This window comes from Fukomys damarensis, unplaced genomic scaffold, assembly GCF_012274545.1.
Source record: "Fukomys damarensis isolate Sample0158 unplaced genomic scaffold, DMR_v1.0_HiC HiC_scaffold_32, whole genome shotgun sequence".
In the NCBI taxonomy this organism is placed as follows: Eukaryota; Metazoa; Chordata; class Mammalia; order Rodentia; family Bathyergidae; genus Fukomys; species Fukomys damarensis.
In genome coordinates, this window is record NW_022900944.1 from 17,565,079 (window position 1) to 17,579,103 (window position 14,025).

Here is a 14,025-nt window from a genome sequence, read left to right on the forward strand (position 1 = left end):
ATATATTTCTCAATCTCTACCTGTCTCTATCTCTATCTTTTATCTCTCTCTATCTCTACCTCCCCAACTCCCAGGAACTCTTTCTTTTTTTTCTTTCTTTCTCTTTCTTTTTCATTCTTCCTTTTTCTTTCTTCCTTCCTTCCTTCTATCCTTTCTTTCTTTCTTTCAGTTTTTTGAGACAGGGTCTCACTTTCTAGCTCAGCCTGGCCTCCAACTTGCAGTGATCCTCCTGCCTCATCCTCCTGAGTGTTGGGATTACACGTGTGCACCACCATACCCAGCTAAGGTACTTTTTAAAAAAATCATCAAATTAATCTATTAATTTTCTAGAATCTTGTAGAATAATTTTTGACAAAAAATTACTCACCTTTAAATTCTCTGTAATAACTGTTCCCTATTGCTCTAGTTTTACAATATATGTAATTGTCTTAGGTTTTTAAAATTATGACTTCTGTTCCAGCCTTTTCTCCCCTGATAATTTTTAACTTTGTCTTTACCCTATTAGGCCCCAGTTAAGAATAAAAGAGTTGGGCCGGTGATTTAGCTCACCGCCTACCTTGCAAGTGCAAGGTCCCGAGTTTGATCCCTGGTACCAAAAATAAATAATAATAATAATAATAAAAGAGTTAAGTGTTTTTTAATCCTTAAAATGTCTTTGGGTGTCTCTGGAGTGGCCATTGGGTAAACCAGGGATTTGCTCCCCAACCTTGCAATAATGGACAATGGAAATAATTCTGTTTAGGAATTCTTCAAATTTACACTGTGGTGTGATTCTTCTCTTCCCTTCTCTTCTCTTCTCTTCTCTTCTCTTCTCTTCTCTTCTCTTCTTTTCTCTTCTCTTCTCTTCTCTTCCCTTCCCTTCCCTTTTTTCCCTTCTCTCCCCTCCTCTGCCCTCCTCTCCCCTCTTCCCTCTTCTCTCTTCCCCCTTTCCTTTGCATCTCCTCTCTTCTCCCCCTCCCTTTCCTTCTTTCTCTTCCCAATCTCTCCCTCCCTCCATGTCCTCACCCTCTCCTTGAACTTGTAATTTTCCTGCCTCGGTTCTTGGCTTCTAGAGTAGCTGGGATTACATTCCCTTCTCTCCCCTCCTCTGCCCTCCTCTCCCCTCTTCCCTCTTCTCTCTTCCCCCTTTCCTTTGCATCTCCTCTCTTCTCCCCCTCCCTTTCCTTCTTTCTCTTCCCAATCTCTCCCTCCCTCCATGTCCTCACCCTCTCCTTGAACTTGTAATTTTCCTGCCTCGGTTCTTGGCTTCTAGAGTAGCTGGGATTACAGGTGTTCGGCACCATGCCTGGTTGTACTAAGTAGTTCAGGCTGGGCTTAAACTTAATATGTAGCCCAGGCTGGTCTCAAACTCTCAGCAAGCATCCTGCCTCAGCCTCCCCAGTGTGAGAATTACATGCCCAGCTCATGAAAATGATGTGTTTTAAGTAGCAAAATTTTTAAAGATTAATTTTATTGGTACACTTTTGACCTACATAATGATCACATTCATCATAGGGAATTTGTACCTGTACAGAATATATTTTAATTCTTTTTTTTTCTTTCCCATTCCCTTCCTACCAGGAGTGCACCAGTATGCTTGGCCATCATTTGTTATTCTGATTCAGGGTCTTTCTAAATTGCCCAGCCTGGACTCAAAAATGCAACCTTCCTGACTCAGCCTCCTGGATAGCTGGGATTATAGGTGGGTGCTTGTACTTGGCATCAAACCTCTTTTTTTTTCTTTTTCTTTTTCTGTGTTCCTGGGGCTCAAACACCACTGTCTCACACATACTAGGCATGCATTCCACCACTGAGCACAAATGTGTAATCCCTGGCACAAAGCTGTGCTTTTGGCCGACAGTTCAGAAGTATTACTATTGCACTTTGCTATTTTTTTTTGTACCTAGGATCGAACTCAGGCCCTTCCATTTGTGAGGCAGATGCTGGAACCACTGAGCTAAATCCCTGGCCCTTTACTATTTTTATAGCAATTTTGCAACTTAAAATAAATTTAATCAGAAATGTGCATATTTTAAAAATACTGGCCACTTATTTCAACTCCTTTCCTTGACAGATGATAACAAAATGAAGGAGAGAAATAAAGCAATGAGTTTATAGTTGTAGATTGGTTATATATTTACAAAATGCTATGAAAAGGTGTATTAATGCAAAATTTTAAAAGTACAAAGACTTGTTGCTTCTTGTACTTCATTTCTTCCATCTGGGACCAATTTTATTCTTGCTAAAGCTGAGTTAACCACATTAATATCTGAAGAGACTGCGCCCGAAGTGTTCAATAAGGATACTACCTAATGATGAAAGGTTAATGGACCCTGTTCAACAACTGATGCTAGATCAACTAGAGCTCTGCAGGTTTTACAAAATAATCTTAACCTCAACTTCACAACTTATGCAGAAAGTAACTCAAAATATATTACCTTAAATGTAAAATGTAGAACTTTCAGGTGTAGAAGATAACCTTTGGGGGATAGGATAAGGTAAAGAGTCCTGAGACTTGACACCAAAAACACAATCCAGAAAAGGGAAAATTAATAATTTAAATTCCATCAAAATTAAAACTGTGTTTCATGAAAGCTTGAGTGAGAAGGATGAAAACACAAGCTACAGAATTGGAGAAAATATCTGTAAACTACATATAATAAAAAGGGCCAATGTAGGGTATATGCAAAGCCTCTCAAAATTCAGTCATAAAAAATAAACAATTAAATTAGAAAATATGCCCAAAGACCTGATAGATATTTGATTGAGAAAGACTATAGCGAGGACAAGTAAGCACTGCCAAAGATGTTTGCTATCACTAGCCATTAGGGAAATGCAGATTAAAACTATAATTAGATATCATCACACACCTATCAGAATGGGTAAAATAAGAAAGAGTGGCAATAGCAATAGCACATGCTGGTAAGTCTATAGAGAAAGGGCATTGTCTTAGTCACTTTCTCATTGCTGGGACACAATTAAAGGAGGAAATGTTTCTTTTAGCTCACAGTTTGGAGAGGTTTTAGCGCATGGTCAACTGGTTCCAAGGGAGGATGGAATGGCAGAGGGGCATTACAGAGGAGAAGCAGTCCATGGTCATGGTAGGCAGGAGGTAGCTAGAAGTAAGCCTCCCTTTCCCTTTTTATTCCATCCAGGCTACAAGCCTACTGGTTGGTGTCACCCACACCCAGGGTGGGTCTTCCTATTATTCACACCCAGAACTATGCTAAACCAATCAGTGGACTAATCTAGTTACCACACACCCATGATCCAGTCACTCCTAAAAGCCATGCTTATGAGCACATGAGGCTTTGGGAGGACATCTAGATATGTTACAACAGGCATGTATCATATGTTGCTGGTACAAATGTGAAACAGAACAGCTGCTCTGGAAAACTGCTTGGGCAATTTCTAAGAAGCAAAACATGCAATTATACCACCCAGTAACTGTACTCCTGGGCATTTATCCTGAAGAAATTAAAACTTACGTTTGTGTAAAAACTTGTACACAAACGTTCACCATAACTTTACTTGCGATGGCTCCAAACTGTCAACTGTCCAAATGTCCTTCAGCTAATGTATGGCTTAAACACACCGTGGAGCACATGCACTAGGGGATGCCACTCAACAACAAAGAAGAACAAACTATAGGTACAACAACCTGGAGGAATCTGCACAGAATTATGCTGAGTGGGGGAAAATAAAGACGGTTCCACAAGGTCATAGATATGTGATTTCATTTATGCTTATACTATTTTTTTTTTTTTTGGTACCAGGGATCGAACTCAGGTCCTTGTGCTTGCGAGTATGGCAGCAGAATCACTGAGCCAAATCCCTGGCCCTACGCTTGTACTATTTTAAGATGACCAAATTTTTAGAAATAGAGAACAGTTGAGTGGTGCCAGGGGTTAGGACAGGAGCAGACTGAAGGTGATATGTTCAGAAGGAGTAGCAGGGAGCTGGCGTGGGGTGGGACACACCTGACATCCCAGCACTCTGGGAGCCTGAGACAGGAGGTTGGAAAGTCCAAGCTCAGCCTGGGGAATTATGTGATTTAGAGAGACTCTGTCTCAAAGTAAAAAATAAAAAAGCGTTGGGGATGTTGCTCAGTGAAAAGGCTCTAGTTCAGTCCCCAGTATGGCAAATAATTAATTATTAAAGGGCAGCATGGGTGCTAGAAATGTCTGTTATCATGATATATATAAGTGAGCCTACACAGGTAACAAAACTGGAACAGCCACAAAGTAAGTTGGGAAAATGTGAATAAGATCTGTAGATTTTATTAATGTCAATTTTCTGGTTGTGATTTATACTGTAGTTTTTCCCAAATAGTTCCGTTGGGGGAATTTGGGTCAAATATAGTTAGGATCTGTTATTTCTTGCAACTGTGTGTGAATCTGCCATTCTCTCTTTTTTTTTTTTATAGAAGTTGAAGATTAAAAATTTTGGTGGAATTGCTATTACAATTCCCATGATGCCAAGCTTACTGAAATAGTTCATTAGCCTACAGTATCTCTATTACTCTTTGGGGGCAAATAAATTTATGTTACACGATGAGCTTTCTTTCTTTTTCTTTTTGTTTTCTTTGTGTGTGTGTGTGTGTGTGTGTGTGTGTGTGCGCACGCGCGCGCATGTATTTGTGTGTGTGTCTGAGAGAGGGCATGCGTGTGAGAGAGGTACTGGAGATTGAACATAGGGAACACTGAGCTACTTCCCCAGCCCTTTAAAAAGTTTTTGGACAGAGTCTTGCTGAGTTTTTCCCAGGCTGGCCTTAACCTTGTAATCCTTCTGTCCCAATCTCTTAAGTAGCTGGAATTACAGGCATCTGCTATCATGCCTGGCTCTGCTTTTGATTTTTTATGAACTGTTAAGATATGTAGTCACTGGGCTCAGAGCTGTGCTTGTGGAGAAATTTACAAAATATCCTACATTATCAATGTGTAAGAGATTAACAAGTCAGTGAAGAAGCTTTCCAGGTCTACATAATGAAGAGTGAAAACTGAAAGAAAAAAAAAATGCAAGGAGGTGGGAATTCAAAAAATTAAAGCTAATAATTTCTTTATTCATCAATTTAGATGTTTGCCTTAGACACTGATATTTGGTCATCACTGGGAGGTCCTGGCTACCTATTGTATTAAGTGAACATCTATGTAGCAAATTAGATTCTTAAAAAAACTATCAATGTGCTGGCAGTAGTGGCACAGGCCAGTAATCCCAGCTAGTCAGGAGGCTAAGGCAGGAGGAAACAAATTCAAACGAAGCTTGGGCAGTTGGTGACCTGGTGAGATACCCATTTCAAAATAAAAAAATAAGAGTTGGAGATGTAGCTAATTGCAAAGGCCCTGGGTTCAATTCACAGTACTAGCAAAAAAAAAAAAAAAAAAAAAAAAAAAAAAAAGAAAGAGATAGTATTTGAAGCTATAAGTATCAAATATACTGAAATTGCAGTAAAAAAAGAGGACCAGGGACAAAATTCTGGACATTGACAGAGATTAAAAATAGGACAAAGAAAGCCAACCAGAAGATCTTAGGGGCAGAATTCAAGAATGGTGCTATGATTATAAACTTTATACACCTATCTTTGAGAACAGTAGTGGATGGGGAGAAGAGAATTTTTCTTTCTTTATTTATTTTTTACTGTGTATAATTGTTGGATTTTTAGACCGAAATGGTATTTACAGGGTACTTAAATATTTTAGAATTATTTAAAAGTAAAAATAAGATCTACAAAATAAAATAATGAAAAGTAAGGCTATATTACAAAACATGAGAACAGAGTGGTAATGCGTGAGGACACTGGTGACCTGATGCAGAAGGGCACGGGTGGCTGCTAGGCCAAGTGCTTGACCTCAGACACTGCTGGTGATGTTGAGGGCAACTTCTTGCAGAAGAGCTCCGGGTAGCCTAGGTTCCTTGTGCGGCCCCTGAGGAGGAGCAGTTTTCTGAGCATCTTGTTGGAAAGTGATGTGGTCTACAGTCTCATTAAACCCAAGAGTCACTCACTTGTGGGAAGGTCACCCAGCCCTGTGGAAGGGACCTAGGGTAAATAGTACAAGATTTTGATGTGCTGAGCCAGAAGATCAAGTACTTGCGGGTTCACTACATGAGTGGAAAACTAATGATATTTCTGGTAAATTGTGCACATTGTACAATGCGCACACACACACACACACACACACACACAAACGGGTACCAGGGATCGAACTCAGGACCTTGCACTTTTGAGGCAGGCATGGCACCACTGAGCTAAATCCCCGGCCCTATAAAACTCTTCATTATGAAATGGTTAATTAAGAGGTGCTTTGGGAGGTTTGGAACACATTGTGGATATTTTCATTATGGGAAAAATAGCCTTGACTTACAACCAACTTGAGTTACAACCAGCCCTTGTGAACAAATTATATTATATGATATATGAAGGATTTACAAAGTAAGTTCACAGTGGCGTCTTGCAGTGTCAGGGCTGGAAGAATGCAAAAGTGCTGTCTGCATGCTGGAGACCCAGCAGACCTGGTCAAAAGTCAAAGGCCGGAAACGCACGGCAGACTCTGGCGTGAGTTTGTATGGGAAAGCTGCAGCGTCTGTGTTTGAATGTTGGTGTCTGTGCTGGAAGCCTAAAGAAACCTTCAGGGGAAACAGTAAAGACTGGAGTGCCTCTGAAGAAGCAAAAGGGCAGCCTTCCTTCATTCTACTTTTGTTACATCCAGGCTCCCGGTTAATTAATTGGCTGGTGCCTCCCACACCCAGGGAGGGGCTTCCATTTTCAGTAAGTCAGTCATCCAGACACACCTGGAACTGTGCTAAACCAATCAACTGGTGTTTCTTACTCAAGTTGCTGCTACAGCTAATTATCTATCACAGGAAGGGTGAAGAATATTATGGTATGTAGATGCTTTACTGTAGGCAATTCAGTTTTCCGAATTACACCTCTTGACAATAAAAGGCTAGGCATAGAGTTCATCCCTAAAGGGCCAGATGAATACAGATTTTCCCAGAACTATGACAAAATAATCAAGAGGACTTTCAGGTAAATGTTGACATGGAGGAGGAAAATTCGCATAACATTAAATCTATATTCAACGGAATACACCTGAACCAGCAGAGTGAAGCTATAGAGATGGCAGAAATTGAAACTATGAGGCTGTTCTGTCCTTTGATACTTTCCGCAAATTACCCTGCAACTGTTTGGCTCTCTTCTAGAATGGTGATGCTCTTGGGTGTTCTGTGGTGAGGGAGGTCAAAGGCAGAAGACACAGGATAGGACCTAAGGGGTTTGGCTAGCCTCAAAACAGGGTCCATGGGATGACACTATCTTCCTATACCTCCCTCAGACCAGGTTCTGGTCCTTAGATTTCTAGGTAAATTGTGCTACTGCACAAACTCACAAAGCATCATTGCGGAAACCCAAACACCAGTTCATTAATTTTATTAAATGTACAGTTTTAGGAACAAAGGAATGCTTCCTTACCAGTGGCCTGATCATTTGTGGCTGCCATGAAAGGTAACGTCTTCTTCAAATGAGGGTAAGAGAACTCTGAATTATTAATCAAAGAGTGATTGAACCAGAAAAAAATATGAACATTAATCTTGACAGATGCAGCAAATGGTGTTTGATTTTTTTTTTTTTGAGACAGGATCTCACTATGTGGTTGAGACTGACCTGGAACTCACTATGTAGCCCAGGCTGATCTTGAAATCACAGAGTCCTCCTACCTCAGCCTTCCCCAGTTCTGGGATTACAGGCATGCACCACCACTCCCAGCTATTTGATTATTTTTGACCCAACAGAGAACTCTCTAGTGACAAAAACAACCATATTCACTAAATTCAGAATTTAAAACTGGAGAGGGTTAGTCACAGCAGTGTTATATTTATATAATTATTTTATATTCAATAAAGTATTAGGCGGCTGTCTTGGTCTTGTTGCTCAGATAAAATATCTGACACCCAAATTTAAAGGAGGAAAAGTTTATTTCAAGTCACAGTTTGTAGAAGCTGGCTCCAAGGCAGGGTGGCATGGCACAGGACATGCCAGAGGAGAAACAGTCCACAGCAAGGCAGACAGAAAGCAGCAAGTAGCAAAGCAGGGAAGCAACACTCCTTTTCCCTTTTATCCCATCCGGGCAACAAGCCTTTTGGGTGGTGCCTCCCACTCCCAGGGTGGCCTTCCCGTTATCCACACAGAAAACTATGCTAAGCCAATCAGTGGACTAATTTAGTACCTCACACCCTTAATTCCAGCATCACATGCCCTAGATCCAGTGAGATCCAAAAAGGCCCACATATGAGGCTTGGGGGGGGCATCTAGGTACAAGCCATAACAGCAGCCATTACAATTTTAACCATGAAGACTCCATCAAGGCATGTAGGAAAATGGATGACATAGTATCGGATGAAAAAAAAAAATCAGGATAGAAAGTTGTATTTTATACCTTAATTTCACTGATTAAAGCAAACACATAAAAGTGCTGGTATGAAATACATAAAAATTGTTCAGTGCTTATAATAGGAATGTAGTCTTATGAGTGATCTGTCTTTATTTTCATTGTGTTTCCAATTAAGTCCCCCACCATCCTTTTATTCATTTGCTCCAGAAACTGTTGTCCTGACTTCCCTGTTTGATAGATGCAAATGCAAAAACACATCAGAAATGGCCATAGCAAATGAGCAAATGCTCGTAGTGCTCTCACCATTATTAGTAGTTAACTTAGTACAATAAAGGGAAGAAGATTTGGGAAATGTTTCTGGCTTCTTGACAACACAGAAACGTAAGCAGGCAGCAGCAATGAGACATTGACAACTGACACATCAGTATAGTTAGAAGAACTCCAATTTGGAGAAATAAACTGGGGCTCAAACTGGCTTCAGTGGTAACTGAGTCATGTGACTAAATCTGGAGGGGTAGGTGGGAAATGGAACCAACAGCTGAAGAATACGACCAGGATGTGGTGCCTGTCCACCATCTTAGTGACTTTTCAGTGCTGTTTGATTCTGGTTTCTAGCTGGAGCTTCCTGTTACAAAATGGCTTCCAGTACTTGCTGCTGCTACATGCTTGTTTTGGACAAGTAGGTAGGAAGGGTATTTCTTTGCTCAAATATTAAAGGAAAAGTTCTTCAATCTATTGGCTGACTGTGTTTTTCCAGGAAGAAGTGATGAGATCATTCTGATTACCTGACTCATTGTTTCTATCCTCTCATCCCTGTCCTGCTGATTTCTCCTACAGTATTAGTAAGTGTCTTAGTCACTTTTCTAGTTGCTGACACAAAATACTTGACATCCAAAGTTAAAAGAGTGAAGGTTTATTTTGGCTCACAGTTTATTGGGGTTTCAGCCCACAATGGGCTGGCTCCATGGCAGGGTGTCATGGCAGGAGACAAACAGTTCATGGCAGGCAGAAGGCAGCAAAAGCAGCAAGTAGCAAGCCATGGAAGCAGCCCTCTTTCTCTCCTTTATATTTTATTCAGGCTACGTGCTTAGTGGGGGTAGCACTCACACCCAAATTGGCCCTTCCCATTATCCACACTCAGAACTATGCCAGAACTATGTCAAACCAGTCAGTGGACTGATGTAGTAATAAAGCTCCCTTAATCCCAGTATCACACACTCTAGATCCAGCCACTTCTGAAAAGCCCCACCTGTGACCGCATGAGGCTTTGCGGGGACATCTAGACCCAAGCCAGAACACTAAAAGATTAGGTAAAATTGATGGGACAGGGTTGTCCAAACATAAAATATCTACTACAGCTGTCAGAACCTCAATGGCATGGTCTAGTTAAACAGAGAAATCTCTTATTATGGCCAGAGGTACTTCCTGATTATGTGTCACTATTTTTAAAGCACAACTTTTTTTTTTCCTCATTGAGTTTATTGGTACATTTTAGGTATACAGTACAGTTATATTCATTATTGGGATCTTGTACCTTTACATGACAGGTCTTGGTTCTCATTTTTTCCCCTTAAAGCACAACCTTTGAACAACTGTAATCAGAGAACACTCAGCCCTGGTGCAAGTGAGTATTCCCACATAGCCTGAATGGGATGGGGAGCCATTGCAAATAACTCAAAGCCATTGCAACAAAGGAAGGGATCCAAATAGTCACAGGAGAGACACTTTTCTAAATTCTTTCTTAGGCTTTCAATCTTTATTAGTAGAATCTTAATCTGAAAAACCCAAGTCTTCCACCTCATGTTTTCTTTCAATAGTTATTTCCTTTTACTGCAGTTCCTGCAAACTAATTGGACAATTATAAAATTAGAAGCTAAAAGAACTTAAAAGTACATTATGAAGTAAACCCTGATACTGTTTGGTCTCATCCTGGGTCCCTGGGAAAATAAATCTAGAGTATCCAAGAGGTCAATGCTCAAACACTTGCACTTACTGGAATACCTCAGGCAGGATTATGGGCAACCCTACCTATAAAACCTCATTCTAGAACTTCAGAAATGAGAGAAAAAGAAGAAAAGATGTATGAAGTTGAAAATGCTAGTCTGCATCTTTTCTGGAAATATGATCATTAATATCAATTTGTCTTATTTTTTCTGGTACCAGGAATTGAACTCAGGTAGGCAGGTGGCGGAACCACTGAGCTAAATCCCCGGACCGGTCTTCTTTTAATGACCTTTTCTATTACAGCATGTTTTTCTTTGCAGAAAATACCATTCTAGAAACATTAAACATCAGAAGACCACATGGAAACAATATCCTTTGTGTAGATTTGCTTGTCAGAAGAAACCAAGAAGCTAAAAACTTGTTTGTTTGTTTTTTTGGAGACAGGGTCTCACTATATAGTTGAGATTGACCTGGAACTCACTATGTAGTCCAGGCTGGTCTTGAACTCACAGTGATCCTCCTGCCTCAGCCTCCTGAGTGCTGGGATTACAGGTGTGCACCATCATGCCCAGCTTGTATTTTGAACATTTAATCCTGGAGATGCCTACAAACACCAATAAGTGGAGCTATTAAATAGAGTTGGATTTATAGGTCTGGAGAGGGATTACTAATTTTCTGATTGAATCCTTTTTGAGCTAGTATTTCTTCTTCCTCTTCCTCTTCTCCTCCTGTTCCCTCTCCCTCCTTTTTTCTCACTATATAATGTCTGGCTGCCTCCTTGAATTCGTGATCCTCCAGAGCACTAGGATCACAGGAGTGAGCTGTCATGCCTGGCTAGAGCTAGGTTTTACTTGGATCCAAAAGGAGCCACCTGGCTAATGAGGGCGCAGACTCTTTAGAAGGTGAACTTTGCTACTGAAATAAACTCTTTTCAGTTGATGAGGCACCACTGAGTACACTAACTTCTGATAACCAAGAGTGATATGGGCAACTTGGTCACTGCATCTAAAACCTCAGGGCAGCTCCAACAAAACACTCTGACTCCCAAGGGTACTCTGCCTGTAAGTGGGTCCATGCAAGTTACAGGCTTGTAATCTTGGGTATAGAAGCTCAAGTATGCATATCTTCCTTGGGAATTGAATTTTTCCTGCTGTTTCTTCCAGTTTGTTTTAGATTCTAACTGGAACACATACTTTAAAAACTTTGAGTACACAGTATCTTCTAACCAGTTTGTAGAGTACATCTAGCAAGTTAAAACTGGGACATCTTAGCAGAAGTGGTGGTGCACACCTGTAATTCCAGCTACCTGGAGTGTGAGGGAGGATCACAATTTGTAAAATAATATTAAAAATGGGCTGGAGACATAGCTCAGTGGCAGAGGCAAGTACAAGGCCCTGGATTTGCTCTCCAGCATCACAAACAACAAAACAAAACACAACACAGCCCACTCCTTAAGTATATGTATCTCATCCTGATGGTTTGTTTCATTTTAAATTTCAAGGAAGTTTTTTTTTTTTTTTTTTTTTTTTTTTTTTTTGCTATTTACAAGAAAAGTAGCTTTTTATTCAGTTACTGGTTTACAAAGGCTGAGTTCAGTAAGGATCTAGCATTTCAGTGTGTTACCTGGAACACACTAGGAGCCTCCTAGAGCAATGGAGTTTTTGATGTCCAATCATTCACTGAGTCTTCCCCAGTGAATTTGCAAAGTGTATGAAAGCATTTTCAGCCACTTACATGCTCAATTCTTATCTGTGAATGTGGAAAAGTTTTTCCCCCCAAGAGAAGAGGGGAGGTTTTTTCTCCTTAAATCTCAACATCAGTGAGATTTGGAGCTGTATAAATGCCAAAGATGAATGAAGATGGTAATGAGAGGAACATTTTATGTCCCTGGAAACACTCCCAGGTCACCCAAAATGCCTACATTTAGACAGTTGGACACATCGGGTATTTTGTCATTCAATTATTCAACTGACAAATACAGATGTACAACATAGATTTACTATGCCTATTTCTGCACGTGTAAGAGAATTAGGGTGGGACACATAGAAGACATTTTTATACTCTATGAACTCATGATCTAGTTTCATACATTTAATAACAATAACAGGTAATAAGGCAGTGCCCTGAGAAGGAATGAGTAGTTCTCTCTCTAGGGGGTCTGATGATTTCACAGAAACGTTAATATTTGGGTAAAGTTTGAAGGTTGGTCAGTTCACTAGGTATAATGAATATTAGAAGAAAGTGTTGACATTAAGTTCTAAGAGGAAAATAGGGCATATATAGCAGCAGAAACGACATCAAGCACGCAAGATACAATATAGGTGTTATCCTTACAATTCCTTTCAAGGGGGTCTGGAAGTTTTTACTTGAGTTCCAGAAACTACTGGCTGCAAGTGAACTAAGCATGATTCTTTCTGGAATGTCATATTATTATAAGGTGGGCAAGACAAAGACTATTTTAAGATAAAACAAATATTTTAATTCTTAAGAGTTCTATGCTGTATTTTTCAAACTCTTCCAAACCAGGCCTCCTCACATAAACAGCAAATAATTACTTATTCGCGACAGAAGTACCTAAAATTCCTTTTTTTCCCTAAGGATATTAAAGGAAGTTGCAAATCCCACAAACCGAATGACCTAGTTTCCAGCCAACGCTGAAATTTCTAATTGGTCTATTAAGGAATAATTTTACTGTCATCCTGTTTGACACGTCTAACAGTTTTATTTTTTAAAAGAAAAAAAAACTTACCGCAACACAACAAACTAAAAAACCTCGTAAAGACGATTCATGGCGCTTATAAATCGTATTTGCTGTAAGGATTGAAAGCCATTAAACTACACAAACAGCTGATTCAGGACACTTCCCATCTCTAGTTCAAAAGAATAGTGGTAGGTTTCAGGATCTTATTTATTTTTATTGGTACACGTTTGCTGTACATAGTAATGATATTCCGCGTGGGGAATTGCTAATACACAAAACACATTTTAATCCCCTCCTCCCCTTTCCATCTCTTGGTCCCAGGGTCTTCTAATAACGCAAGCAAAGCAAAACAATTCTTGTTCCTTGAAATACGCGTTACCTGCTTGTGTGGACGAAATTTTCAGGAGAAAACCAGGCAAACCCCAATCTTACTTGGAAAGCAAATCTTCAAAGAAACGGAAACCCTGATCGCCAGCGTCCCCAGCTGTCCCGGGTCACCAGGTCCGCGCACAGCTCGGTGAGCCCAGCGTCGCTAGGACGCAGCGGGGACCCTGGGGAACCCCGCAAGAGAGCCTCCCTCAGGCTCACGCCGCAGGGACCCAAGATACAATCGCCCCGGGGTCGCCGCGACCACACCCCTTCCGCGCGGCCGCTCCCGCCAGCTCCCGGGGGCCGGAGAGGATGGCCGACTGTAGCTATTTTCTGGAGGTCGGGGCGGAGAAAGGAGCCTCTCTAGCCTCGCCTACGAACCAACGCTCCTTGTTCTCGATGATCCTCGCGCCGTCTTCTCGTACGCCACTTCCGATTCCTTTTAAAGGTCCCACACTGCGCGGGGCGGCGCGGCGCGTGCGAGGAAGGTATAAAAGGGAGCGGGAGGGCGGGACCGATGGGGGGGCCTAGCGGTGCAGGGGGCGGGGAGGCGCAAAGGGCGCGCTCTGACATCACGTGACCGGGACGCGCCGTTCTTCCGTCGGCCATTTTAGGTGGTCCGCGGCGGCGCCATTAAAGCGAGGA

The 14,025-nt window shown here is 41.1% G+C and overlaps 1 protein-coding gene and 1 long non-coding RNA gene across 3 annotated transcripts in view; one reads left to right on the plus strand and one right to left on the minus strand.

The window, feature by feature from the left end:
• LOC104865276 overlaps positions 1 to 13,580 on the minus strand; it is a 17,682-nt gene extending 4,102 nt beyond the window's left edge. Inside the window, exon 1 of the long non-coding RNA XR_781091.3 lies at positions 13,391 to 13,580. This is a non-coding gene — a long non-coding RNA (uncharacterized LOC104865276). The remainder of the gene's footprint in view (positions 1 to 13,390) is intronic.
• Positions 13,581 to 13,636: 56 nt separating this feature from the next.
• Hnrnpd (heterogeneous nuclear ribonucleoprotein D) overlaps positions 13,637 to 14,025 on the plus strand; it is a 17,890-nt gene continuing 17,501 nt past the window's right edge. For both annotated transcript variants that reach the window (XM_010628746.2, XM_033758041.1), the window contains exon 1: positions 13,637 to 13,868. In XM_010628746.2, coding sequence (XP_010627048.1) covers positions 13,693 to 13,868 — 176 coding nt within the window. In that variant the 5' untranslated portion in view covers positions 13,637 to 13,692. The remainder of the gene's footprint in view (positions 13,869 to 14,025) is intronic.